This window comes from Scleropages formosus, chromosome 16, assembly GCF_900964775.1.
Source record: "Scleropages formosus chromosome 16, fSclFor1.1, whole genome shotgun sequence".
Classification (NCBI taxonomy): Eukaryota; Metazoa; Chordata; class Actinopteri; order Osteoglossiformes; family Osteoglossidae; genus Scleropages; species Scleropages formosus.
Window position 1 is genome coordinate 10,061,589 of NC_041821.1, and position 25,923 is coordinate 10,087,511.

Consider the following 25,923-nt stretch of genomic DNA (forward strand, 5'->3'; position numbering starts at 1 on the left):
AGGCCACAGTCGCTCCAGGCTCCATCATGCCCCAGTGGGACGGTGCTAAACTTGGCATCCACCTCTCTGCTCTTCCCATGAGCGACATCAGAGACCTGAGCAGGCAGGTGGGGTCAAGGAAGAGGACAGAAGAGGGGTGAAAGGGGGTATGAAAAGACATTGTGTGGCTGAGGCATAGTGTAAAAACCCAAACCAAAGCAGTCAAGTAAGAAGTAAAAGGTGAACACATGCACGCACGCATGCACACATTTTAATGAATAGTAAATAGAGTCAAATACTGAGCCTTTTGCACATTTAATGTAAAATATCACAAGGAAATTAAAATGAAACAGAATGTAGGTACATTTATCCAGACATGCAAAGTGTATGCATGTGTTTGGTAAAAGAAATACATCATAAATAACAGAAAAACCCAGTCAACAAGAGACAGATGGCTTAACTGACACAACGTTAAGTCTCAAAAATGACTTGTGGGTCCAGCCTGGGTGGAGCCTGACCCTGGTTGGTTGGTGGGTGGAGGGGCCACCCTGCTCTGCAATCACTCTGCTGTCATCCCAACTCATCGCTTGGTCCATACTTCTGCTCTGAGGGCTCTTCCCAAAGGTTGCAGTGAAACTGACTTGAGAGGCCTTTATGATGAAGATGCCTTTTTGAAGCTTTCCACCATAACTTGGGTAATTTAAAAAAACAAAAAAAACACACATTCACAATAAGACCTGGATAAATGTTTAAAAACTGGATTTAACCTATTGTTGTGGTTTGTTTTACAAAATCCAAAAAAAAAAAAAACAAAAACAAAAAACCCCAAACTCGATGGTATATCAGGTGGTTCAACAAAAACGAGAAAGCAGAGAGACAGTTTTTCTGCGTGATGCTTTCTAGTAACTGTACCCAGTGAAAGCGAGCACAAGCAGAGCGGAACGCAGTACTGGCACAAGGCACCCGGCCGTGCAGCAGCGTTCCTGTCAGTCCCACTACTTGATTTCATCACAAGACATTTCAGAGGACCACCACAAGTCCGCATGCCAACACAGCGGTCTGCCTGACTGTCACATCAGCAGTTTCGACAAAACCATACAGACAGTCCCCCCCAGCCCATCAGCTCCCAGGAGAGACAAACTCTGTGTGCCCATTTAAAACAAGGCAGAAACACATGGTTGCCTCTGCAATACACAAGTAAGAACTCGGTTTATTAACCGAGTGGTCTATTAACATTCAGAACAAAAGTTCCACCAGTTCTTTAAAATGAAATGCAGTAACCAAGTAAAATTATGCCTCCCAGTGTTTAAGTCTCTGACACAAGGGAGACGACATTTGCTGGGACCAGAGTGATGTGAAAAGAAAAGGCAAGTTTCATTTACACATCATTTGATTTCCCTTCCTGTGCTGTATGCTGCCTCCAGGGGCTGTCTCAGTGCACCGGACACAGCATCAAAGTGAAGCCAGGGACCAGGAGAAGGCGCGTGAATCAGGCAAATACAAGTATGGATTCATAAACAGAACAAAAACAAATATGGGTTTCTGGGTAAAGGGAATTAAAAAAATAAAAATAAACCAAAATCACGGGCTGATGAGTATGCCCATACAATCAAGGGTAATTTGTAGTTACAGTCAAACAAAGACTGATTCAGATTTGCTACAATGGTATTCTATAGATGACAGTGAAAGGAACTACACAGACTTTACTGCTTTTCCAAGTCTTACTAAAAAAATGCTACGTGGAGACAGGAAGAAAAATGAATCCACTGAATGCAATCATCAAATATGACCTTCCCCAAATAACTGGGTACAGTTACTTAATACACAAGTTCCAAAATACATGAGTTTCTATATGAAAATGCTTAGTCTCTGCTTGTCCATAAAAAGGATAAATGTGTAACAGTAAGTGGATTTCTTCCCCTCTGTTTCCACAGCACTCTCCTGCTGTGCCTGTTGTGCTTCACTAGAAACAAATATTTTGTTCAGGTGGACACACTGACACTCAATGGGATACATTTTGTTTGAGGTTCATGTCTGAATCCATCTGAACAATAAATACACCACCATGTCCAGTTTCACCTTCCCCACCCCCACCCATCTGGTTCAATAAAGTATTTAACTTTGGTCCAGTTTCCACAGTTTCCATCTGATATGTGTATATCAAACACTAATTAGCTCTTCACATTACCTCCATGGTCCCAAACTTAATCCAACTCAAAATAGTGTTGCAGCAGTATTGACAGTATTGTCATTTTTCCCTTGATTTAAGGTCCAGGTCTTGTGCTATCTTGCCAACAGAACAAATCACTTCAATCCAACATACGGGAAGAAAATTATAAAAACAAAATACATGAACATAAACCCCACAGTAAAAATGAGGCATAAAACACCAACAAACTTTAAACCATTTAAGCCACCAATACATAATTGATACCAATATCTTTCAAATTTGGGAGCAAAGCAGTTTCAATAGTTCTGAAATCAAACAGCAGCATGTCTATACCCCTCTTTGCTGGTATAAATGACATGTGATTGTGATCTCCAGCAGCATTAAAAATACACATCTGCTATGCGTATAGATTATAAATGCCATATTCCAACCAGTGGCTGCTATCAATCCCATTAAAAATAATCATCACACTGTAGCACCTGAGCTAATAAATGCTTTAATAACAAGTAATGAACATAATGTTGTAATGTGTGGTTTTATTGCTTTGTGGGTTTACTGCAGCAGGTAATCCTTGTTTTCCAAATTGGACTTCAATTGACTAGGACTTCAACCTCTTTATGGAACAGGGTCTATTAGTTGTATCGCCAGCTTTGGTATATATGTGTGCCGAACCCTCTCTGTGAAGTAGTTTCAATCCTGAAGTTAACTGTTTATATATGGCTTCTTTATTCTATTGTATAAATGTGCTCTATGAGAGAACTCAGCCTTTTGGCTTAGAGGGTAGTATGTGGTAGCATGGTGTAGTAAGTGGCATATAGTGGTATGTGACAAACTGCCAGGTTAATTTGAAAAGTGTCTTGACCATACTGACTATAGGAGGAATAGAGGACAAGACGGGCCCAATGGCACCAGATCAGAGTGGTTTTGCTTTGGGGGCTTTTTTGAACTGGGTCACATCACACACACACACATCGCAGTTTACTTCAACCATTTATAAACTGCATATCATGAATAAGGAATTTCAGCATGTGCTCTTAACAAAACCAAAAAAAAACAAACTCAAAAAAGGGGAAAAATAATTGGTAGTTCTATGAACAAATAAATGATAACCCCTCCCTACCCCTCTGAGGCCCCACCCACTTATCCCAAGCTCTAAAAGAGCCTTTTGTCCAGCGAGACATGGTTTACTCCTCGAATTACTTCCACCTCTAAAAATGTACTTGTCATGGCTTAAAGGAAAAGTCAATTCCTGTAGCACATTTCAAAATGCGTTTTGCAACCTGGAACCGACAGTCGGATTTCTTTTTGCTTCACCTCTGTTACCCTTTTACTGTTGGCATAGGACTGCGTAAGTTGCAAGCTGAAAGTGTGCAGAAATAAATGGACATATATATTAAAAGAAAAATACTCCAACCCCCCAACCCTAGAAGGCACAAGGCCAGCCCCAACAGACTCCATGCAGTGCAGTCACCACTCAGCAAAACTATTAAGCCTTATCTCTTGCCCCTGGCAAGTGTCAATCCAATTACAGGGTGAAAAGGCAAGGTGGAAATTAATTCCTGGAAAGCAGATTACATTTAGGAGGACCTGGAGGTGGTGAGAATGTGCTCCTTAAAGAAGAAGAAAAAAAAATAATCAAATTTCTCCCCAGCTAATTAAAGTACTGTCGAGAGGAAACGCAGACATCTTATAACAGACATTTATACAGCGAGTCAATGCCCCCATTTTTTTGTGAGGTGCAGGTTTATGGAACTCCCTTGTCAATGCAGCTCAAAGCGACAGTCCTGTCCTCTGAGCCTCTGCCAACTCGTACAGCTGGAAAGTCAGAGAGGAGATGTTGGTGATGTCACTTTATCTCAGTATGGAGGGCTCTGGGGCAGAGGTTCACGGGCTGCTATAACTTCACAACCACCACACACGTGCCTGCCCTGCCTAGACACAATGGTGCCACCTGAAGGAGGAAACAAAAGCAAATAAGATCGTGCAACAGTATGTGGAAGATGATGTTATCAGTGTAAAACAGCTGTCACATGAACTACAGCCTACAGTGAACAGAATACAGCATGCCTCCAGTGCCCAGCTGTATGATACATTCATGCTTCTCAAATATACATGCTGCCTCAGTGACTGCTACCCAGACATATAATGACATGGTCCAAAGTCAACAGAGTGACAGAGCTTGTGATATGCCCATTTGTCAAATGTTTAGGGCATCAGTAATCAGCGAAGCTTCTTCCTGCAGTGCTCATGCAGGGTGCAAGTTTTTTTTTTTTTAATGATAAATGATATAGAAGCATCTGGTGAAAATTTCTCACTAGGCACCAAAGAAAAGCAAAGCTGAGGCTAAGCAGATAGAAAGCGGGGCTAAGGACATTATTGCGGCACATATAAAGTGGGAAAGATGGCAAGAGAGAAAGAGAGATGAGGATAAACGTTTAACAAAGCAAAGACAGAAATCTAAAGAACAGTTAAACAGAGACTCACCTGCTTCCACTCGTTGGTCTGTGGGTCATAAGCCTCCACAGTGTTGAGATAACTCTGTCCATCATAACCCCCGACGGCATAGAGCTGGTCCCCTAGCAAGCAAACCCCCACCGCGTCCCTACTGATGCTCATAGGTGCAACTGTGGTCCAGGTATCTGTTTTGGGGTCGTACCTGTGAGGAAACCATCATTATAAGTGCATCACCCAGTGCTCCATGATTGGTTCACAATGAGTCACAGGTTGCTTTGCTCTACTGCAATACCCTCCAATATTAAAAAAAATGACTGCAATGGAAAAATAATCTTTTTGGAATGAGCAGAATGCACTGGGAGGTACTTTGACTTATGACAAATTGCCAATAACTTCTAGCAGCCCTAGTGTAAACAAAGGAAACCAGTGTGACAATGACTTCAACTGCCATAGGGCCCTTCCATCAGCCATACCATGTCTGATTCATGTCTCCCCACCCGCAGATCATAGCACATCATTAATAATTACTTGCTTAGGTGACTTACAGTATTTGATCAATTTATGCAGTTGGCTATTTTTACTGGCAGCATTCAGGTTATACAATGTTAATGATTATAACATATTACACAAGACAAACTGTACTAGCCCCTCCCAGGAGGCAAACCCCCCTCACCTCTCAACGCAGTCTGACAGACGAGAAGCAAGACTAGAAGCGGGTGCGTCGTGGCCCCCAATGGCATACAGAAAACCGTTCCAGGTGGCCACTCCCACTCCACCCCGCCGCTTGGCCATGGGGGCACAGCTGCTCCACTTATTGGTGTGTGGGTCGAAGCACTCTACTGATTTAAGGCAGGAGCTGCCATCACGCCCACCCACTGCATACAGCCTAGAAAGGGGCACAACAATGCAGTATTATACATAGTGGCTTGGCAGGGATTGTCTTTAAACAGGCCAAGACACCAGTTCAAAAAAGAATCCCAAGAGCAAAGTCATAACAGAATGGGTTTAGATATCTCAGAAGAAGCTCCAACTGGCTTCCCTGCTCTCAGGACCACTCCAGGGCCATATGCTGTTCATCAAAACACAGGCACACTCAAAGGATAGGTGGGGGGTTATGGTGCACCAGTTCAATTTCCAGCAAGATAAGGAGATGCGGGAATTGGGGGATGTGACGGAGTTTTAAAAAAAAAAAGTTGAGAAAATTGGATATGCAGAGGAGGAAGAGTGCTGCTGTAAGAGCAAGGAGTAACCCATGCAACTACCCCTTTCTGGGATAGGGTGCTCAACTGAGCTACTAATGAGCTTAATGATGCAATTAGGGAGATGACCCTGGTACTGATCATCTTCTCCCCATCTCACATAGGGGGCTCCAGCTCTGTCTGGAAGGTTAAACAACCATTACCTAAAGAGCTTATGTCCTCCCCCCGAATCCCTGAAGGACATGATCCTTATTACAAAAAAAACCATAATCGCAGTATCTGGTACATTTATTTGAGAGGATACACTCCTGCATGCAGCAGTGTTCACAGCAAGTGTTTCAACAGCTGTCTTGAGAAAGAAAGCAGAGTAGCACCTGAGACTTGTGTGTTGCAGGGCACTGATGACAAGGTCAACAACTTGGGACGTCAGTGTTCTTCTACGCAAACTAATACATGACATGACCCCTGGAGAAGGGAAACTGACTCACTTGCTGCCAAGGACAGCCACACCCACTGTGCTGCGTGGGGTTGCCATGCTGGCTACGAAGCTCCACTGTCGGGCCTGAGGGTCCCAGCGCTCCACCGTGCTCAAGTAGCTCCAGCCATCATGGCCCCCCACTGCATACATGGGGCCCTCCAGGACTGCAACACCTGTGTATGTACACACACAGAGTTGATTGACAAAACATCTGGAGTCTTGACAGTTCTGTACAATGCTGGTGGCCTTGGCAGAGTTAAGGGCCCTACTGCAGAAACATCTTTATACGTGTATGTTTGTCTGTGTACACAAACGGATTATTTGATAAATCATCTTTCTCTGGCAGGGTGAGCCTCCCCAGCAGATTTGATATCAGAGCTCTAATCCCCTTTGTGGGAAGGCAGCTGGGAACTCATACCAACAGCTGTGGCATGCAGGGAGGAGGGCTCACCTAGGCCATGTCTGTGGGTGGACATAGGAGGCATGACACTCCAGGTCCGGCTGCGAGGGTTGTAACATTCCACTGTGTTGAGGGTCTTGAGGCCGTCACGGCCACCCACCACATACAGTCTGTCCTCAAGTACCGCAACCCCAAACTGCAGCCTCCGGCCACTCATTACAGCCACCTGCTTCCAGGAGTCCTTGCGCAGGCAGTACTGCTCGATGCTGGTGGCCCCTGCCAGGGAGAGAGAGGGGCCTGTTAGGATAAGAGGTGAGGCAACAGAAACCAGGGACCACTGTAAAAACAAGGACAAGAGGGTCCCCTGAATAAACCCTTAGCATGGAGAAGAGATTCTCGGTATTAACACACCATGGTAGGTATAGCAGGTTGCCTAAGGACATAAACCTATAAGCTGAATGTAACTGATTCAGGTCCTACAAGGGGCCCTTTAGTTTTGTACCCTGAATCAATTTAAACTTTTTGTATCAGTAAAAATTATACCGCCATATAAATGGATATAACTGATCACTTTACACAAAGCATGTAAATGCTATTGGTCATAACAACAGCAGGTAACCGATATGCTGGCAATGCCTGTGTGCTACTATTGCTGACTAGAATGTAAGAAAACAATAGTGACCCAGACCTTTGGTTGCGTCCATTCCACCAACGGCAAACAGCATGCCCACAGTGGCCTTACGGGGTCGTGTTCGCGGGCTCTGTAGCAGTGGCCGCCGTTCAGGCAGGAGGTGGTACTTCATAGCCTCCATGAGCAGCCGCTGACACTCCACGCTGTCCTGCAGCAGGGGGTTGGACTCTGCATCCGCAAGGAACTGGCCAAGGCACAAGGGAGGAAAGGGAAAAGCTAGGTAATCACTTTCCTGGATTCCTAAAGCTTATGGCATGCTTAATTCTTTTGCCGCAGCTTACAAATTCACTTAGCTGATGCTCTTCTCCAAAGAAAATCACAATGTTAAGTTACCTTCAATGATTTACCCATTATGCAATTGGATCATTTTTACTGGAGCAATTCAGATTAAGTACCAGGGTACTCTAGGGTACCCATTGCCCCAGATACACTTATTTATGGATCCATATCCATTGGTTCCACAACACAAAGTAACTGAAGTTGAATTTTATAGAAATGCATCAGCAGCACTAAGATATACATGCAGACTCTAGGTGTGAAGAGCAGCAGAGGCCAGGACATTATTCATCATCACAGGGGTCCAAACCACTTCCAACTGTCATAACTTATAACAAAGTGGAAGTATAAAATGCAGATAAGATACCATGGAAAAATCATGGCTCAATTAGCATTGAAAAAAAATCCTTTACTGCACAAGAGTTATTCATAAATATAAAATCTAGCCTTTGCCCCTCACAAAAAGACATGTACTACTGAAACATTTCATCTTCTGCTCATTACACCGTCCACTAGTGGTTACAGCAAGCTGTTGCTCATCTGCTCCTCCAGACGGCTGTTCCAGTGCTGCAGTGATTTTTAATTGGAGATGGGGGCTGGGCAGAGTCATGCAGTTTGTCCTAATTATACTTTAATGAATCCAGGTTTTCTAAGCAGATTCTCCAGTGCTAGTTAAGTGACAAATCCCCTCCACTGATCTGAGCAGTCAAGTTTCCCTGTGTAAATGGCAAAGGCACTTATGAGAAATGGATAGTTTCTGCTTATGTCCCCCTCTCCCCACTTTGCACTTTCTGTTCAGTGTGACCCAAAGAACAGTGAAGATCACTTATAGCCAGAGCACAAAAGATACCATTTACAAGTATTAATTCAACTGACACTTTTCTCAGATGCATCTTATAATAATTTACCTGTTTAAACAGCTGTGTAATTTTTGCTGGAGCAATTCAGGGTAAGTACTTTGATCAAGGATTCTACAGCAAGAAGTGAGGCTCAAACCTACTGTAGGTCTTTCAAGTGTAAAGCCACAGCTCTATTCCGTAAGCTACTTGCTGTCTGATCAAAATAGCTTCCACAAATACACTACTTACTATGCGCCGTATCACAGAAATACATCAGGTGGAAATTAAATGGTCCCTGTCACTGAGGAGGAATTTACTGGGAGCTTTGTTTTATGGGAGATTCAGCTCTGCATGAGTGCAAGGCCATAAAGGGCAGTAATGTTCCCCGTTATATTGATCGTAATCCTACACACCTGCTTTCCTCTTCCCATTAAAAATGACAAAATCAGTAACAAAACAATATGGGGTTAAAAAGGAAAAAAAAGCCACGAGGCAGTCAGAGTTTGCATGACAATCCCAATCACACAATATGCACTTGCAGAGTGACAGAACAGTCTGGAGAAAAGGAGACATGCCTGGAGGGTTCCTGCCTCTGAGGATTTAGAACAATATCATTTACATTTAGATAGGAGTGGTCTCTGCTGTCGTGGGTGTCTGTGCATTTCTATTTCAAAACCTTTCAGGAACTGTAATACATGTATACAGATTTTTCCTCTTTAAGACATTGAAATTTCAAATTATCATCTACCCCCCCCCATACTCCATGACAGGATATTGTGAAGGAGACCCTTGGAAATATCAGAGGCTCATTCTGAACATATCAAGTGGTTTATAACCAACAGTTTACAACACATTCTAGCAGAAATGAAGTAATCCACTTCAACATAAGGCAACATGCAGCATTAAAATGAGGAGTATGTTACATTTAATGAGCTCAAACCATAACACCTTCAATGTGCAAATGTTCTGAGATGTGAGGTGTCTTAAGCAGCGTAGGAATTATATCTTTGCTTGATGTCTGGGGTTCTCAAGCCCAAGGAGTAACACAAATGGGAAGTGTACTCCCAATTCGGGCTCACCGGCAGCCGGGTAGAGGAGTCTCAGCAGGGACCCCTGGAGACTAAAGGCTGCATCCGCCACAGCTGTTATCTCCCCCTCCAGGCTTAGCACACGGAGATAATCCCACAGCAGGAAAGCACATTAAATCATCCTGCGTTTTCCATGCCCCCCCACAAAGAGCTCACCCCCAAAATAATTCAATTACTCAGTGCCCATGTCAGTGGACTGCAGTCAGAGCGAGTCATGACTGCAATTTGCGGTGTGGTGCTGGAATGACTAATTCTCAAGTCCCCACTAGCGTGTGGCCCTCACAGACACTCTTGTGAAGGACAAAGTCATAGCTCTCATCAGAACATCTGCTTTTTGCTCACAAGTACCCTTTCCTCCACCCTTCCTCTAATCCATGCCTATACACAGCTTGCAATCGGGCTCCTTTTTCCACAACTCAGTCTAATCTGAGTTGCTATCCGTTGGCTTATGGGAAACTTCCCTGCGTGAGTCCCGACCACAGGCTGTTAGCAAAAGAAAAGGCCCGTGTGAGTCATAATCATAGCTCTCAAACCTCAGCCTGGCAGGACTGTGGCTGTCAACATCAGCATAGCAGGGATTAAGGACTCATTCAGGAGCCATCCCTCAGGTATTCATAAACTTTGTGAGGCATGTTGATGTATTGATTTGAAGGCCTGACCCTAAAATGTCAGTCTCAATGTCAATGTAGTGATGAGAGTGAGCCAGAAATATTTCAGCACATCACCTTGGACCGTGAGTGGGATTATACTTGAGGATAGATGGAAAGTGCTCACCGGTGGTGCCAGTAAGGGTAGCCGGATATGGGCCAAGAGGCGAGGCAGGTAATGCTGGCGTCCCGCACAGTCTTGTTGCACCCAGCTCATCAGTGCCCCCATCACCGTCTCCTCATCCGGCACATTCATATCATCTGAAGACAGCAGCTTCTCGATTTCGCTGGGTGGCAACAGAAGGAACTCCTGGTTTCGCATCACCTCCAGGAAGTGCTCCTATGGGAGAAGGGACAAGAGGATGAGCATTTGCTCCAGCTTTGTTGGAAGTGGTCATGAACTTCCAGAGTTACAGATCTTCCTCAATCCACCGCAGCAGAGTGTTGGCAAAGCAATGGAAACACATTCACAGTTTCTCATTTTCATGCCAATGAAGCTCATTAGAAACTGGACCCTGAGAGAGATAAAGTGAGTGACAGAGTGGAGGAGGCATTAGGAAGATGAATGCAAGCAGCAGCAAAAATAGACCGACGGGGCACTGTCAGCTACATGTATAAATTAGCAGCATTGCAGTAATTAATCCAACCATTATTCACCTGTAGAAATAGAAACCAATATGATTTGTTTTCACGTCCATGCTGAAACTACGTTTTCACAACAAACACGGTACACAGATGCCAGGCACTGTCATCTTAAACAAGTGAAAGGCTGAAATGTGTGTCTTGAGTGCGCGGTCCTTCAGTGGAATACATCTGAAGTAGATACAAAAAGTGAACAAGGAAAAAATTTAACAGATAAAGCAAAATAAACAACCAGTAAAGACAAAATTTTAAAAATAAAGAATTTACATTTATTCATTTAGGAGACACTTTGTCCAAAGCGACTTAAAACATGAAACTAGTTGGCTACTTATTTACACAATTATATAGCTGGGTAATCTTTACGGGACGAGCAAAAGACATGCTCAGTTTATGGTGAAATAAAGAATAAAGTGCTAGGGTGCATGAAATCCCCTGGTGTGCATGAGTTTTTAAGCAACAACGGAAGAGCACACTCAAGCCTTCCAAAAAACCTAAGCTCAGTGACAAACCACAAAAAGCTTCGTGCTGAAATGCATCCATCCCAAAAAATAAAGTAAGATCGAGTGTGTTCTCCCGTCATTGTTCCATAATCTTTACTGGAGCAATTCAGGCCAAGTACCTTGCTCAAGGTTCCTAAAGGCAGTAAAGGCAGTGTCTCAAAACCCAGAATTTAACCAGAAATTGCAGAGCTTCAAAAAAGAAATGAGAAATAGAAGTAGCTGGAGTATTGATGGGAATAATCCCCCAGATATCCATTATCAAACACATACTGATCACAGATCACTGTTAAGACCATTTACACTATAGATGGACATAAAATGTGCTTGCCCCAAGATATATTTGTGTCATGTTAACTTCCTCCTATATCCACAGCTCATATACACTACCACCATTACGTTCATGATATCAAAATAGAAAGGTAACCTCCCAGGCTAGGGTGCGAGGACCACCGTTTACAAGCTCTGGTACTTTGCCGTCAAGCACCTGTCACAGGATCTCACCTGAAAATCCATTAGATTTAATTTCCAGTTACTGAAGGAGGCAAATCAGGACAGAGAGAGGAGAATAACCTTGCTGTGCTGCCTTTGCTGCTCTGAGTATGTCTGTGTGGGGGGGCAGATTCATCTTATGGAATTTAGCTCAGCTGCTGAGAAGAACACGACATGTCATAATCTGATTTTTTAAATTAAAAAGCACACATGCAGAACTGGCCTGTGGAGTCTTTTCTAACAGGTAAATTGGACTGCTTTCTCACACAGGAGGCACTTCAGTGACCATACCCATGACAAGAATATGGCTTGTGCACACTGGTAGTAGGGGAGGCTCTTTTGTGAGTTTGTTTGCAACTCCAAAGGAGAAACACTGCACCACCTGTATACAGGCTGTGTCCACCTGTCATTACCGCCACACAAACATCTTAAACAACAAGGGAACTCTTCATCCCACTTCCAATGCCCCTGAAGGCAAAGAACATCAGATCTGAGCAGACAACGGTGTGCGTCAGAGTCTCCTGAGAAGCTCCCGTATTTCATCTGGTTGAGTCTCCTCCACAGTGCAGGTGCTGCAGAGAGTGATGCAGACACGCACAGAGGAGCCAGAGCAGGCTGAGAACAGCCATCCCTGAGACATGGTGCTGTATCCTTAACTCCCACCTCTGGTGCCTCACTGCCTGTCTCTCCCTCTAGAAGGATTCCCTCCTCAAATTCCACAGGTCCAAAACTCGCTCTGGTGTGAGAGAAAATGGCATAAAGAGCAGATATTTCCCGCTTATAATTTAAAGAAATAGCACAGCTATTATCCACTTAGCTCCCCAAAAAACAAGTTAATTACCTCCGGATTATACTGTATTAATAATCCCATTGGAAGTAGGAAGAAATAAAGTGGCTGTGACAGATGGTTTCCATGGGAACCCTAAGCGAAAAACCTTTGAAGGCAGTATATTATTCGCTATTTTCTCAATGAAACCCTGTATCGCTCTGGGGCCGAAAGACATCAAACACACCATAACAAGCCGGAACATCTTATCACGCCACGCAGCCTGACAAATTAATGATGCTGCCTGACTCGCTACATTTCCAAATCCTGCAAACAAACACACACAAACATGCTTGCTTCTGTTTACTTGTATTGGGGTAGATTCCTCATACGCTCACCCATGACCACCTGCTGTTCTGGAATGTAAATCCACAGTTGCTCTGTAACACCAAGCATGTTTACCACTACCCCTAGTGCACCAATCAGGGAGGTATGTGGCACAGGAAGTTTTAACAAGGAGATTATTCTCCCAGGAGAAGCTATGTTGATTTATCCTTGAAAATGGTACTTCATTTGTCCATCCATTTAAGTGACTTCTCCAGCTCTCATTCATTTTCCTCTACACATTTCAATCTCTTATGAAGTGAAGTTTCAGTCCTGAAAGTCTGTACTATGAGATGTTATCCAAGAACTATATGCGCCTATCACTTTTCCTTTCTATCATGGTTTGCAAAACAAAGTGCAAAATTGAGTCATTTTCTAATATTTTCTTCTTTTCCACCACAGTTAAACACATGTGGCTGCCATATGAATAAAGTGATGCACAAGTTATCACCACCACCATCACAGGGCATGCCAGGTTGCAGACCAAACAGATAGTTTCAGGATGAGGTTGTGACTCACCATGGTGTAGTTGTGTGCCACTTTGTGGAGGTCCTGGCAGCCCTGTGCATCAGCGAAGGAACGGATGCCCAAGCAATTGGAGGGGTGTAGCTGCTTGACTAGGAAGGTGCAGCAGGCTTGCACCACAGCAGACAGCTGCAGCAGGCAGGAAGCAGAAAGTAGACTCTCTATGGTGTCTTCTCGCAGCTCCAGTCGTCCTGGGGGAGGAGCGGAAAATAGGGTGGCTCTTGTAAGAACGCAATTCTGAGCAGTAGCAAACAAGGTAAAACACCCACACACCTGTCAGTAAGCCCCAGCGGGTATACCCCACAGTTTTGCTGACACAACACTATTAAAACTATGTCAGTACCATCTGCTGAGTGCTGATGATACCGCTGCATTGCTCAGCTTCTACAATGCAGGGTGTTTGCACTACTCTGATGGTGAACTTCACCAGCCTCTGCTGCTCTTCTCTTAGATAAGACTTACTGTAGGAGTTTCATCTGTTGGATCACACAGAGCATTTTGTAATAAATGCTGGACATGTGGGACAGCTGGTAACATAGTTGTCAGAGCTTCTGCACTGGACCCAAAGGTCGCAGGTTCGATCCCCACCTCTGGCTGTAGTACCCCTGAGCAAGGTACTTACCCTCGATTGCTCCAGTAACATTATCGAGCTGTATAAATGGGAAAATAATTACAGGTACACTAACACTGTAAGTTGCTTTGGAGAAAAGCGTCAGCTAAATGAATAAATATAAAATAAAATTCTCCCCTCAGACATCTACAGAGAGCACAGTCAAAACAGGGAAACTGTTCTCATAACCACACAGTACTCTGCTGTGCAGTACAGTGATTGGCACACGAGTGCTACTCTGGAGGTTTTTGCTCTGATGTAAGCAGCCCACTGCGGCCACACATTGGCACCCCAGGCTGTCGAGTGAATAGGACACTTCTTTCTCAGAGATGCGCTGGGACTAATCTGCACATATTCTGTACTCCATCTAGAGAGTTTAAGCTGCATAACATGCTGAGAGATGCTGTCACTGTATCCTTAGCTAAACTGACCTTGAATGAGGGGAATTCCAGCTCTAAGAAACAAGGTTTCACAGGGACCTAAGAGGGACAAAGGCTATGATAACATGGCCCTGTAGCTCTGACACTGAAATCCTGAAATGCTCCAACTTCCTGGAAGAAAGTTAAATGACATATAGTACCTGTGTAAGCGTACTGTACCAGTGCCCACAACGCATCGGGGTCAACTTCCTCCATTTTCACTTCGTCTTGCGTGGCCTCCCTGACGTTGCTGGTGAACATGGCAGCAAAGTAGTCTGACACGGAGGAGAGGACTAGTCTGAGAGGGGAAAAACAACAGGATGAGAGGGTGACAACAAAAGAAGCATGAGGATGTAGAAAAAGGTGAAACATGGTCTCATTTATAGTGGTTAAAAAGGGACTTAAATCTGTGTCACATTCTAAAATGGGGGACTAGCACTAGCAGTTCAAGACACGATGGTGATTTACGTGACTGTCTCACTTGTAATGACTTGTTTCTCCACGTGCAGATTACACCTTGCCTAAATTAGCATCACAAGAGAATCAATTATGCCCACAACTTGCAATGCTAAAAACAAAGTGTTGCTGTCAGGTTACAAGACAAGTGCTCCAGGATGTCTCTTGATGCCAGACTGGGAATCTCTGCTGACGTACATGTTTATCTCATCCTTCTTCACAGCTGTGGGATGTCTGTCTGAGCCAGTTCTCTAAATGAACATTCCAACTGACTGTTGAATGAACATTCTGGATATCCTGTTAATGCTTTTTTTGTTTGCTATAAGTCAGAACCAGTCTCCAAAGGTGAATTTATTTTAAAAAAAAAAAAAAAAAATTATAATTTTATTAAATTAAGTTTCTCTAGTCATGCACAAAAGAGAAAGGCCTTTAAGCTGCAGCACTGTTCTTCCTTCATCCATTATAAATAATGCAAAAGGAGATAAATAAATAATGAAATAAACAATATTCACAAGTAAACGGCTCAATAACTGCTTTAATCACAAACTACCCCTCCCTTCAACTTGGCTCTTGGGGAAGGAGTTCAGTTTTCCTTTTTCAAGTAAAAAAAAAAAAAAAAAGAAAAAAAAAAGTCCAATGTATTACGGCTATTGCAGCATCTAACCAGCTCACAAAGGAGGATGATTTGCATTTGCACTGAAAACTCCTGGCTTCTCCATCACCTCCACCTGCCAGTGCTGTTCCTCCATCAAAGAGCAAGGACTGCAGTCAGCATTAATGTCAACAGCCGTAAGCAGCATCAACGGCAAACATCTAACCTGATGCTGCACCGTAATGCGGTACACCCTCCCTCTCTAGTTCCACACAGGAGGGCGGTGGCATTGAGTCGTCTAGGGCTGAGTGACAGGAGCTATTTTGAGCCTGCTTGAAGTACAGCAGCACAGTGCCTTATGGGAGCTGTACAATGCTGGGCTTGGCTTAGGATGGAAGGAGTACGGAGCACAACACCAGGGATGAGTAAGGGGCTGCATAAAAGCGTAAAGAAGAGAAAAGCAAAAAGAATGAGAAAAGAACGCAAGACTGATCACATCTCAGTAGAGAAACACAACGCAACATCCTCTTTCATTTTTACGTCAGCAGCATCGTACCTCCTGCCCGCAGTAAAACAAACCCGGGCTATCCTCAGATCTCCACTGCTGTCAGTTTCACAAAAGGAATATGTAATCTAATGAGAAGAGGAGTGATCAGCAGCACCTTCCAAAACATCATTAAAAAAACCAAAACTGAAGTGCAATCAAGGCACAAGGCAAAATGTAAATGAAAAGGAAAATGCAGATCTTTAGCTTTTCTGACCCTTGGGTTATGAAAACCCATATACTACCCATCTTCTCCAGTTACATTTTCAGCTCAAGGTCTCATTTAACATTGAATGCCAAGCTGAACAAAGGTGATTTCCCATGAGTGGCATGGACAAGTTTTTCATAGTTTAGGTGGGCTTCAGGCTTTCTCTTAGCTTATGGCTGGGGTTTTTCAAATGGTCATTATTTAAACAAAACTGACCCTGGGTTTCCGGACCTAATTGTGTCCCATAAATACATAGTAACTAAATGTTTTCGTTATAGTGGTGACACCATCCACAGCCTCAGAAGCACAAATAAAGGGAGTTGCAGCAGGTGTCCACCACATGAAAATGCTACAGTCATTTAGATTAGATCCAGTCTTAACACTGTGGGTGAAGATGAGATTTCTAACATGGATCAAAATGTTGAAACTGGCAAATCACACAACCACAACCATGACCATGACCATGACTCAATAACTACACTCACTATGATTGGACTTTTTTGTTGTTAAATTGTTCAGCTGCTTAATACTTGGGAGCACACTGAAATCAAAGGCTGGAAATGTCAAAATCCACAGCTAACATACACAAACATTTGACAAAGTTGACCCATGGGGGGGACCATTTCCCACTTTTTCTTTCAAAACCCTTAAGCCTCAGGACTGTAGCCTCAAGGTAAATAACTAATATCTAAATATCAGTCTTGACATGCATCTGAGACATCAACCAATAAAGCAGAGGCTCATAATTGGCAGCACCCAGACATCCTCAGCAGCATGGGGCTGTCAGGGTGTGACAGCTGAGCTTTGTTAAGAAAAACAAGAAATCCAAGACATTTTTTTGGGGGGAAGGGCCTGATTTTCTCAGAGTCGGCTCTCTAGGGGGCTCTCACAGTTGCAGACCTGACAGGTAGGAATCAGAAAATTGACCCTTAGATCTGACAGACACACTCACTGGCAAGATGTCTGCAATATCACTTAACCCGCCTGGGAACTTGTACCAATTGTTCTCCAAGGCAGATTCTGGACAGTGAAGGAGATGAATTTCAGAGAAGAAGATCCAGAGGGAGCACATACCATCAAAACACAAGGGAGGATGAGCCCAGTTAAAAAGTGCAATTCTGCATGAGTTTGACAGAAGAGGCAGGTTTATGTTCCACTGCCTAAACAATTTACAGAATCCTTTTACACTGTTGAGACATTACAAGTATAAATTCCAACACAATAAAGCTACACACAATCAAGATATGCAGCTCATAAAGTTGAACAACTACAGAGCCTTTGTTTATGGGTTGTAGCTGCCTAGTTTTGATATGCCTAGGTATGCAAACATGATACTGGAGGTTAACCATTAAGACAGATTATAACCCTTCTGTTAAGGAAATTTGTCATCGTTCACATGTACTGTAAATTTTACATGTAATATATACAAAGCTTGACATATGTGGAAAAAACTAGAATGTGATTTATAGCCAAGGAAATTTAAAGTACAGGCGATTCCAGTGAAAATAAATCTGTTAACATGGAAAGTCAGCAGCCTTCAGTCATGCAGAGTAAACCCCCTGCACCAATCTGTTCAAGGACACAGCAGCGTTTAAAGATAGCCTTTTAAGACTTCAACTGCTCACTCAGTGGGTCAGTGAGCAGGTGTGGATGGGTCCTTTCAACTAGCCCAGTACATGGTCTTCAGATGTTAGAGAACAGTATTGTATCCTGTTCCACCCCTATGAAGTTGGTCAGGGTTAAGTTTAAGTTTCAGTCAAAGGTGAGAAGCCAAGGCAGTGTGCCCCGCCAGTCCAGAGGACCTACAAAACAATGGTTTGTTCTGACCTCTATCCAAGTGAATTCAATGCAAACCTAGAGGGGTCTTTTTTTATGGTGAAATGCACATTATGAATACTGGGAACTAAAGCATAAAAATAAGATTAAACTATTGGTTAAAGTAAATGCTAAAATACACCAGTTCCTCACCTATGAGCAGGGATCCTGCGCTCACCAGCCAGCAGAACCACATCACACAGCTGCTTGTGTCTCAGATAGTTCTCCATCTTGCGGAAGGTGTCCTCTGCATGGCTCAGTGCCTGGAAGAGCTCCTCTGGACCACAGGCCTCCATGGTGTGGCTGGAGGAGAGGGTCTGGCTGCTGGTGGAGCTCCTATGAGAGTAGCAGAAAACAAATGAAGCACATCAATAGTATTCATAACAAGCAACGACACTTAACTGACAAAAACTACAAAGCTTGCTCATAGTCGACTTGAACACTACAAATAAACTGGATTCAAAGTCACCATAACTTCTACAGTTCTTGTTGCAGTACTACATACCCATTTGTCTTCCTGAAACGTTATTTACCTTGGGAAGAGGAAGATCTCTCATTGTTCTGTTTGTGGCTGCCTCTACCCCTGCAAACAGGAGACCAGAGTGCATGTACTGCCAGGTGGATTGATGGATTCACCTAGTCTTGGGAGAGGTTTATTGGACCAATTGTTCAAACTGGTCTTTTCCAGAGAATTAAAGGAGGTTACTTAACAAGCAGAGAGATCTGATTATATCAGTTCAAGGGCTCTGGAAAGAAGAGCTCTGCATTATTCTCTGAAAGCCAGGGTTTCTTAAAAATACTCTCAAAATGGTCTTAAGACATTGTCAAGGACCTACACTCGCTTTTCACTATACAGCTATAACCTTTTTTTTTAAATGTGCCACAAGGCTATGCACTGTTCAAAGCAATCACCTTGGAAACTTTCCACAAAGACACACAGTTAAGTGTTGATGAATATGAAATTTTGATAAGACTCTTGATAATTATGTTTCCCCCTTCAATGACATGAGAATATTTCTAATTTCTGACAACATTCCTCTGGAAAACAGAACAAAAGACAGCACCCCGAGAGAGTACTGTAATTACAGGAATGTAGTATAAAATAAAACAGTGAATGGAAGCCTTTTCAAACTGTTAATGGATTTGGGGAAATGGAAATGACAGAAGTCTTTGTAATCTGAACGTTAGATACAGCAGTAAAACTTGTGCACATTCTACTAGCGTCCCTAACTACCTCAGCTTCAAATAAAAATGGCTGGACAAAAGCAGAAAGAAAATCTGCTGCCCATACAACATAGCTAAAACCTACACAGATAAAGCCCAATGCTACAAGCTTTTCTAAACCATCAGCACAGAGCTCTGCCCATTTTGGCCCAACAACTCTTTCAGACACACACATTGACTGAAACTGCTTGTCCCAAGAGGGGTCACGGCAAGCTGTAGCCTAACCTGGCAACATGGGGCACATGGCCAGAGGGGGAGGGGGACACACCCAGGACAGGACACCAGTCTATCAGAGAGTACCCCAAGCAGGACTTGAACCCTAGACCCACCAGAGAGCAGGCACAGGCCAAACCCACTGCGCCACCTAATTCTTTCTTACTAATGATGAAAACTAGAATGGACCCAATACCCTCTATGTTTTAAGGGGAAACGAACTATGAGAAAGAGGAGCCGAGACAGAACTATTTAACGGGTAACTTTCAAAGAACAAGTCCTTGGAAGAGAATCTGGCATTTCCTCCAACGGACAAGAATTACTTACCATGCTACTGAGGCAGCTCGTAATTTCATTGTAAAACTCAACCATTTGTGTACTTCATTTTCTCAAATTTCTCCAAACGGACCCTACCGCATTATTTTTAGCCTGCTGCTCAACGCTAATGTTCCTGTGCCGCGTTAGTGCTGAGAGTGAACTCACTCCATGCATTTCCGAGTGTTTGTGGTCGTATTACTGGCTGCTGGAGGAGCAGCTCTTTGAAGTGGGAGCACACTGCCTCCCCATCAGCGCTTAATTGAGGCTGCCAGCACCTCCGGGAAGGGAGAGGTACCCTTCCCCTGTATCTCAAGGCCCCATGCTCTGCCATCATCCCATCGCCTGTGTACGGGTGCAATAAGGCTGTTGAGGTAAGCTACTTGTGTTTAGTCATGTTAAATCAGGTTGGGTTGTGAAGGCTTTTTCCTTTTCTCACCAACGGAGGGTGGAGTATAAGCAGTGGAGTAAGTGGGGAATTATAGTACGACTGTTGCAAATCTCTACAAGCACATGCTATGTTCCCCTTCCGATCACTTCCGACTGTAGCAGCTACGATGGAAAAGGGCATTGTGCTCATGCTGCTGCCATGGGGTAGTTCCCAAGAAGAAAAAAAAAAAAAGAGTCTCACTTTATGTCTCTTTCACTGCTAGGTGCTGAATAATGTGATAGCCTGAATTTAGTCACCTGCCACAGATTTTGTAAGGCAGAGTTACAGATACCAAAAACACTGACCTTTAGAAAAGCAGATTTTTAGTTACTATGGCACACATAGGCTGAATAGAAGCATGGAAGAAAGGCAAGTGGGAGAGTCACGATATAAAATTGGAGATTAGCAATTTAAATTCTACAACTGTGTTTCAGAACTTCCATTGAAATTCTGCTCCTGTTCCACAGGAAATACAGTAATACTACAAACAGTGGGGACACACACATTTGTTGGAGATCGTAACCGTCAACCGCTGGAACCGTCAGTTCTTAGCTTTACTCCTTCTGCTCTGGTGGGCCGTTACATGGAACCACAATGTTAAATCAAACACTACCCTTCATGCAATAGCCTCAATACAGGTAAAATGGTACCTTATGCATTTACACAGCATCTCTCCATCTGTATTAACTAACATGATGCTCATGGAGGCCTTGTCAATGTGGCCCACCAGAGCAGAAGGAGTAAAGCTAAGAACTGACGGTTCCAGCAGTTGACGGTTACGATCTCCAACAAATGTGTCCCCCCCCCACTGTTTGTGGTATTACTGTAACTCCTGTGGAACAGGAGCAGAATTTCAATTGTCGCAAGACTGCATTAATCAACATGGTCATTCCCATTAGAGCGAGAAAAAAAATGTATGATCTTATTCCCATCTGTACACAAGTAATTACACAGCTGCATGGTATCACATGGCAGAGCTTTGATTAGTTTCACCCAGTAATGGTCAATATCATCTGATATCATTGGTGACACCAGGTGCAGGGCTGCAATGACCTCCATCCTCAGCCTAGGGGAATAAAACCTGTTTCAGAGCACACACAAAGGCTCTGCCACCAGGTATCATTATGGTATTGACTGTATTTGAGAAACGTATCTCCAGGGATGTAAACTGCTGGGGGTAATTGAACAAGGGGTTCTTGCCACATCACTAACTAATCTTGTACTACCTTCCAACAACAGTATGATCAAGGTCTCTACTCCTGAAAGAAAATGCTATGCTGAGAGAGTGAGGTCAAGGGGGCCAACAGATGACTTGCGCTGGCCTGTATCATTGCATAGAGAAGCAGGGCTTTGTACCTGGGTGAGATATAGCTTGCGTTCTTATTTTTAGGGGAATGGCCATTTCAACAGCACATCACCCAGAGCTCTGCACTGCAAACATGGAGGCCTTACCCAGTTCCTCCAGGGGCAATCCCATCATGGAGCACACAGGGTGTTGACCACCTGTCAAACCATATGCTCAAGGGGAGAGAAAAAAAAAAAGTGTTTCTCCCTGGTGAAAAAGCTGACTGTATTGACTAACTTGTGGGCAAATAACTTCTAAACTTGAAATAACTGTAGTTCTTAAAGTAAAAACATTTTTACACATATTTACATACCTAGGGGGTGCGAGGGTGCAGCGGGTTTGGCTGGGGCCTGCTCTGTGGTGGGTCTGGGGTTCGAGTCATGCTTGGGGTGCCTTGCGGCAGACTGGTGTCCCGTCTCCTGTGTGTCCCCTCCCCCTCCGGCCTTGCACCCTGTGTTACCGGGTTAGGCTCCAGCTCGCTGCGCCCCCGCTTGGGACAAACGGTTGTAGACATTGTGTGTGTATTTATGTACCCTGACTGGAGCTATGAGAATTGCACAAAGTACAATGAGGGCTACTTTCATTCACCAACTGTCCTGTTTGAGGGGGGGTGGCAATCACAAACGTTCAGAAAAACCATATGACCTACGGATGTCGAGGAACAGGCAAGAAATGGGCAGAGGAGCATTTTTTACAGTCACGTATGACACCTGACATCTGCACTAGAATGTGGAGGGCAACGAAACCCATTACACTGATATCCACAGCCAGCCACAGAGTTTTGCTGCCGATGAGGTGCCAGGAGACGGCTCTGGAGTGGACTACTCACTCTGAGGCAGAGGGCAATTAAATGGCTCTCAGTGGAACAGACAGCTAAAACTGAGCAGCTCCTTGGCCAAAAACCTTCAAACTCAATACCGCTACCTCTTAGAGAGGCAGCGTTAGGAAGCGAACAGTGGACCGATCACAGCACGGCATTTACATTTATTCATTTAGCAGACATTTCTCCAAATCGGCTTACAATGATTATTAACATATTAACCTTTAGCTGACTTTTGTCCGTGGTGACATACAGTGTTAGCTACACTGAACTCCCTATTCTTCAGCCATTATTATACACGGAGCAATGTAACCCACACACGAAAGGCAATTTAGAATTTAGAGTGCAGAAAGGAGCACAAGGCAGCTTAAAGACCAACACAAACATCAAATAAGTTGATAACCAAGCTACATAAGTCTTTGGAGCTCTATTTTACTCATCTTAAGTATCTTGTCCTTACACTTACACAGCACTGAAACCCAGCAAGGTTTGTAACACTAGCATTTGTTAAGGTTATAGCACTCGGTCTTCATCAGGTCTATGAAATGTTAATGCTTAAAATTTATTTATAAAATTCATGGGTAGTGCTTAGAACTGCAACCTTCTTGCACTGCAAACCCAGGTTTGCATCTTGTTGTAGTAGCCTTGATGTTTACCCTCAATTCAACCAGTACAAAAAATGGAGCTGTGTGATTTTAACTTTTAAGTGCCTTATTGTAAGTAGCTTTGGAAGAAAGTAGGTAAATGTTTATGTACCTGCAGTGCATATTATCGTAGCACAACATTTCAGATTAAAAACTGCCTCAGGGAACTTAAACGAGCAACGTTCATCATCTTTACCACTGACGCTTAATAGTTTGCAGCCTTTATCCGGAAAAACTAGACCATTTTTGATTCAGTTGTTTCACAGCTCGACCTCTGAACACAAAACAAATGACAAGTTAGCTTGACTCAGAATATAAAAACTGTGGTAACGATCACGATGATAAAAAAACAGCGATAGAAAACAGGCTAAGCCGCTGCTTTACACTCGGTGAGGAGGCGAGAGAAGGGCGGAAGAGTCGCTGAGGAAGCGGGCACGCGCTCGGCGCCTCAGTCAAGTTTATGTCATCTGTACCTTTCCTGAAGAGATATTGACCGCTGTGGTTCGTTTTCCTTTCACGGAGGGTAGGAAATAGACACAGTACACGGTGGACAGGACGACGTGTGCGACGGTAAAGTAACAGCACAGTGAGGGACCGGATGAGTTCGATTCGACCGCGCCGTCAGACACACGCGGACACCGCACCTTCACTGAGCTCCACCGCGAGCGAAACGGGGTAAATAACTGCTGTAAGGTCTGGTAACACTGCCGCGGCTACGTCGACCATCCCGGTCCGTTTGGTATCGGCCATAATTTACAACATCTCGATCGTCGATGTGATAGTGATAGCGGTACGTCTTCGTATCACGCGTGGCCAAGTTTGCAAACGAAATCCACCATAACGAACAACCAGACGTGAATTCTCATTTCGCAATCGCATGCAAACGAAACCCTATTTTTTTTAAAGCATTTGGCTTTGCTTAAAGTCTACATGAAACACTGGCAGATTCATGTATAGGTATGAAACCTGCGCTTTATTTCCGGATAAGGAAGCACGTTTACGTTACCATTTAAATCCAGCTTTGCACTTCAGGTTCTTTATAATATATTATTAAGGATGGACGGTAGTGCAACTACGTTGAAACCAGCTTAAGATGAATTATAAATATTATGCTGGTGTGTAAAAAAAAAAACTTGTTTATTCTGGTCAAGGTAATGGGCGCAGTCAGAGAAACCCTTCTTTTCCACAGCATACAATTACTGTCCATCTTACATCCTGTTTAGAAAGTTTCTGCAACATCTGAACTAAGATACAACACTGCTACAGAACACTATTTCAGAGAAGCGCACAAACACCAATGAAATATGAAGAAACTGAGCGCTTCTCTCAGTGGGTTGCACTCCGTTCGGTCCGGTTCTCCCGTCCGGCGTACCTGCAGGAACTGGAGTCTGAATGTGTGGCTTTCTCTTCCTCGCCCACACCAAGTCCTGGAGGTTCATGTCCCGCGGAAGGAGGCTGCTGGGACCGTTCGCACATTAACTCCAGGACCTCTGCATCCCGGTGTGGATCTGGATGTGAGCGTGGGTGTGGGAGTGGGTTCGTGACCCAGTGTAGCCCCGGGGAGCTCCGACAATCCTGCTGACTAAAGGAGCGTCGACATCCGGGAGCGACTGCAGACAGTGTCACGGAGCGGCCTGCGAGATCCACAAACTTCCTGCAGTTGCTGCTGCTGTTACTGTTGGAAGTTGTGCTAGTGCCGGTGGAGCTGGTGCCGGGGCACACGCCAACCGAGGTGTCCTCCCTCGAGTCTCTTGCCCCTCTGCTGTTGAAGAAGTCACCCAGCGACTGGCCGTGGGGCGGCGGGGACGTGGGGTGGCCGAACCACCGCCATCGGATTCGTAGGATCTGCTTCACGTCAAACTCCTTCCTGGAGCCAGAGCTAGAGCCAGACATTCCAGTTAGTGCCGCGATCGTCTTGGCAACAGAGCTGGAAACGGCTCTCAGACAGCGGCAATGAGGGAGAGTACAGGAGAGGAGGAGAGAGAGCAGAGGAGTAGAGGGGGAGAGAGAGAGCGCAAGCACACACACACGAGTGCAGGAGAAAAGTACAGAAGGAGGAGGAGGACAGAAACAGACAGGGAAGAGACAGAATGGAGAGGTATCCTTTCTGCCTGGTCCCTACATAAACCAAAATACTTCTGCTTGCTCTGCCTCTTGTCTCTCTTATTCTTTAAATAGACTTCCCTCTCATGATACATGAACAGGCTGCATAGTAACCTACATCTCAGCAGGAACAACTTTTACCCAAATAAATAACCATGACCTAATCCACTGCTGACCCTGTTCCACACTCGGAAATAACCAGCCAAACTGTATCTGCATAACTCCATGCAGAACAGTGAGGGCTGGAAGAAAATTACAACATATTTTCATTGCAATTTACAGAAAGTGCTGTCTACGTGTCATAGGAGACTGTACTATTCCAGATTGAGATGGTAATTTGTATTTCCATCTTTTCTGCATATAATTTAAAACCAACAAGAAACCAGGTTAAAAATCTCCAAACAGAATTTTTACAATGCAAAAACAGCTGTGTGAGGGGTAATATAAGGGACATAGGATGGTAATGCATGTTGTCACCTTCAGGTTTCCTATGACTCCACTTAGAGAGTATGGGCAGAATAGGGGGAATCATTTCAGAGCCCCTCCCACACTGAATCTAATACACTGAACACTGCGAATGGTCTTGCACCCTGCCCAGTTCATCGTCTTCTCTGCAATGCACCACTCCCAAGAAATGATCATTCTCAAGTGCAACGGG

General features: G+C 44.1%; 1 protein-coding gene across 1 annotated transcript; it reads right to left on the bottom strand.

Moving 5' to 3' along the window:
* Positions 1–1,322: 1,322 nt before the first annotated feature.
* LOC108924322 (kelch-like protein 5) lies at positions 1,323–25,182 on the bottom strand. The gene is made up of 11 exons (XM_018735630.2): positions 24,535–25,182; positions 18,325–18,507; positions 14,718–14,854; positions 13,522–13,718; positions 10,349–10,561; positions 7,369–7,555; positions 6,732–6,956; positions 6,291–6,453; positions 5,277–5,489; positions 4,634–4,805; positions 1,323–4,100 (listed from the first exon to the last, which is right to left on the bottom strand). Exons 1-11 carry the CDS (start codon positions 25,053–25,055, stop codon positions 4,044–4,046), a joined length of 2,268 nt encoding a protein of 755 aa, XP_018591146.1. The 5' UTR covers positions 25,056–25,182; the 3' UTR covers positions 1,323–4,043.
* Between the last annotated feature and the right edge of the window lie 741 nt (positions 25,183–25,923).

What these genes read in the sequence shown, in the direction of transcription:
- LOC108924322 (XM_018735630.2), bottom strand. Translation starts at nt 25,055, where the DNA reads ATGTCTGGCTCTAGCTCTGGCTCCAGGAAGGAGTTTGACGTGAAGCAG. An exon ending in TGGCACACAACTACACCATG is followed by an intron (nt 10,562 to 13,521) that starts GTGAGTCACAAC and finishes CTTCTCCCATAG; the next exon opens with GAGCACTTCCTGGAGGTGAT. An exon ending in GTGGCTGTCCTTGGCAGCAA is followed by an intron (nt 5,490 to 6,290) that starts GTGAGTCAGTTT and finishes GCCCCTTTCTAG; the next exon opens with GCTGTATGCAGTGGGTGGGC.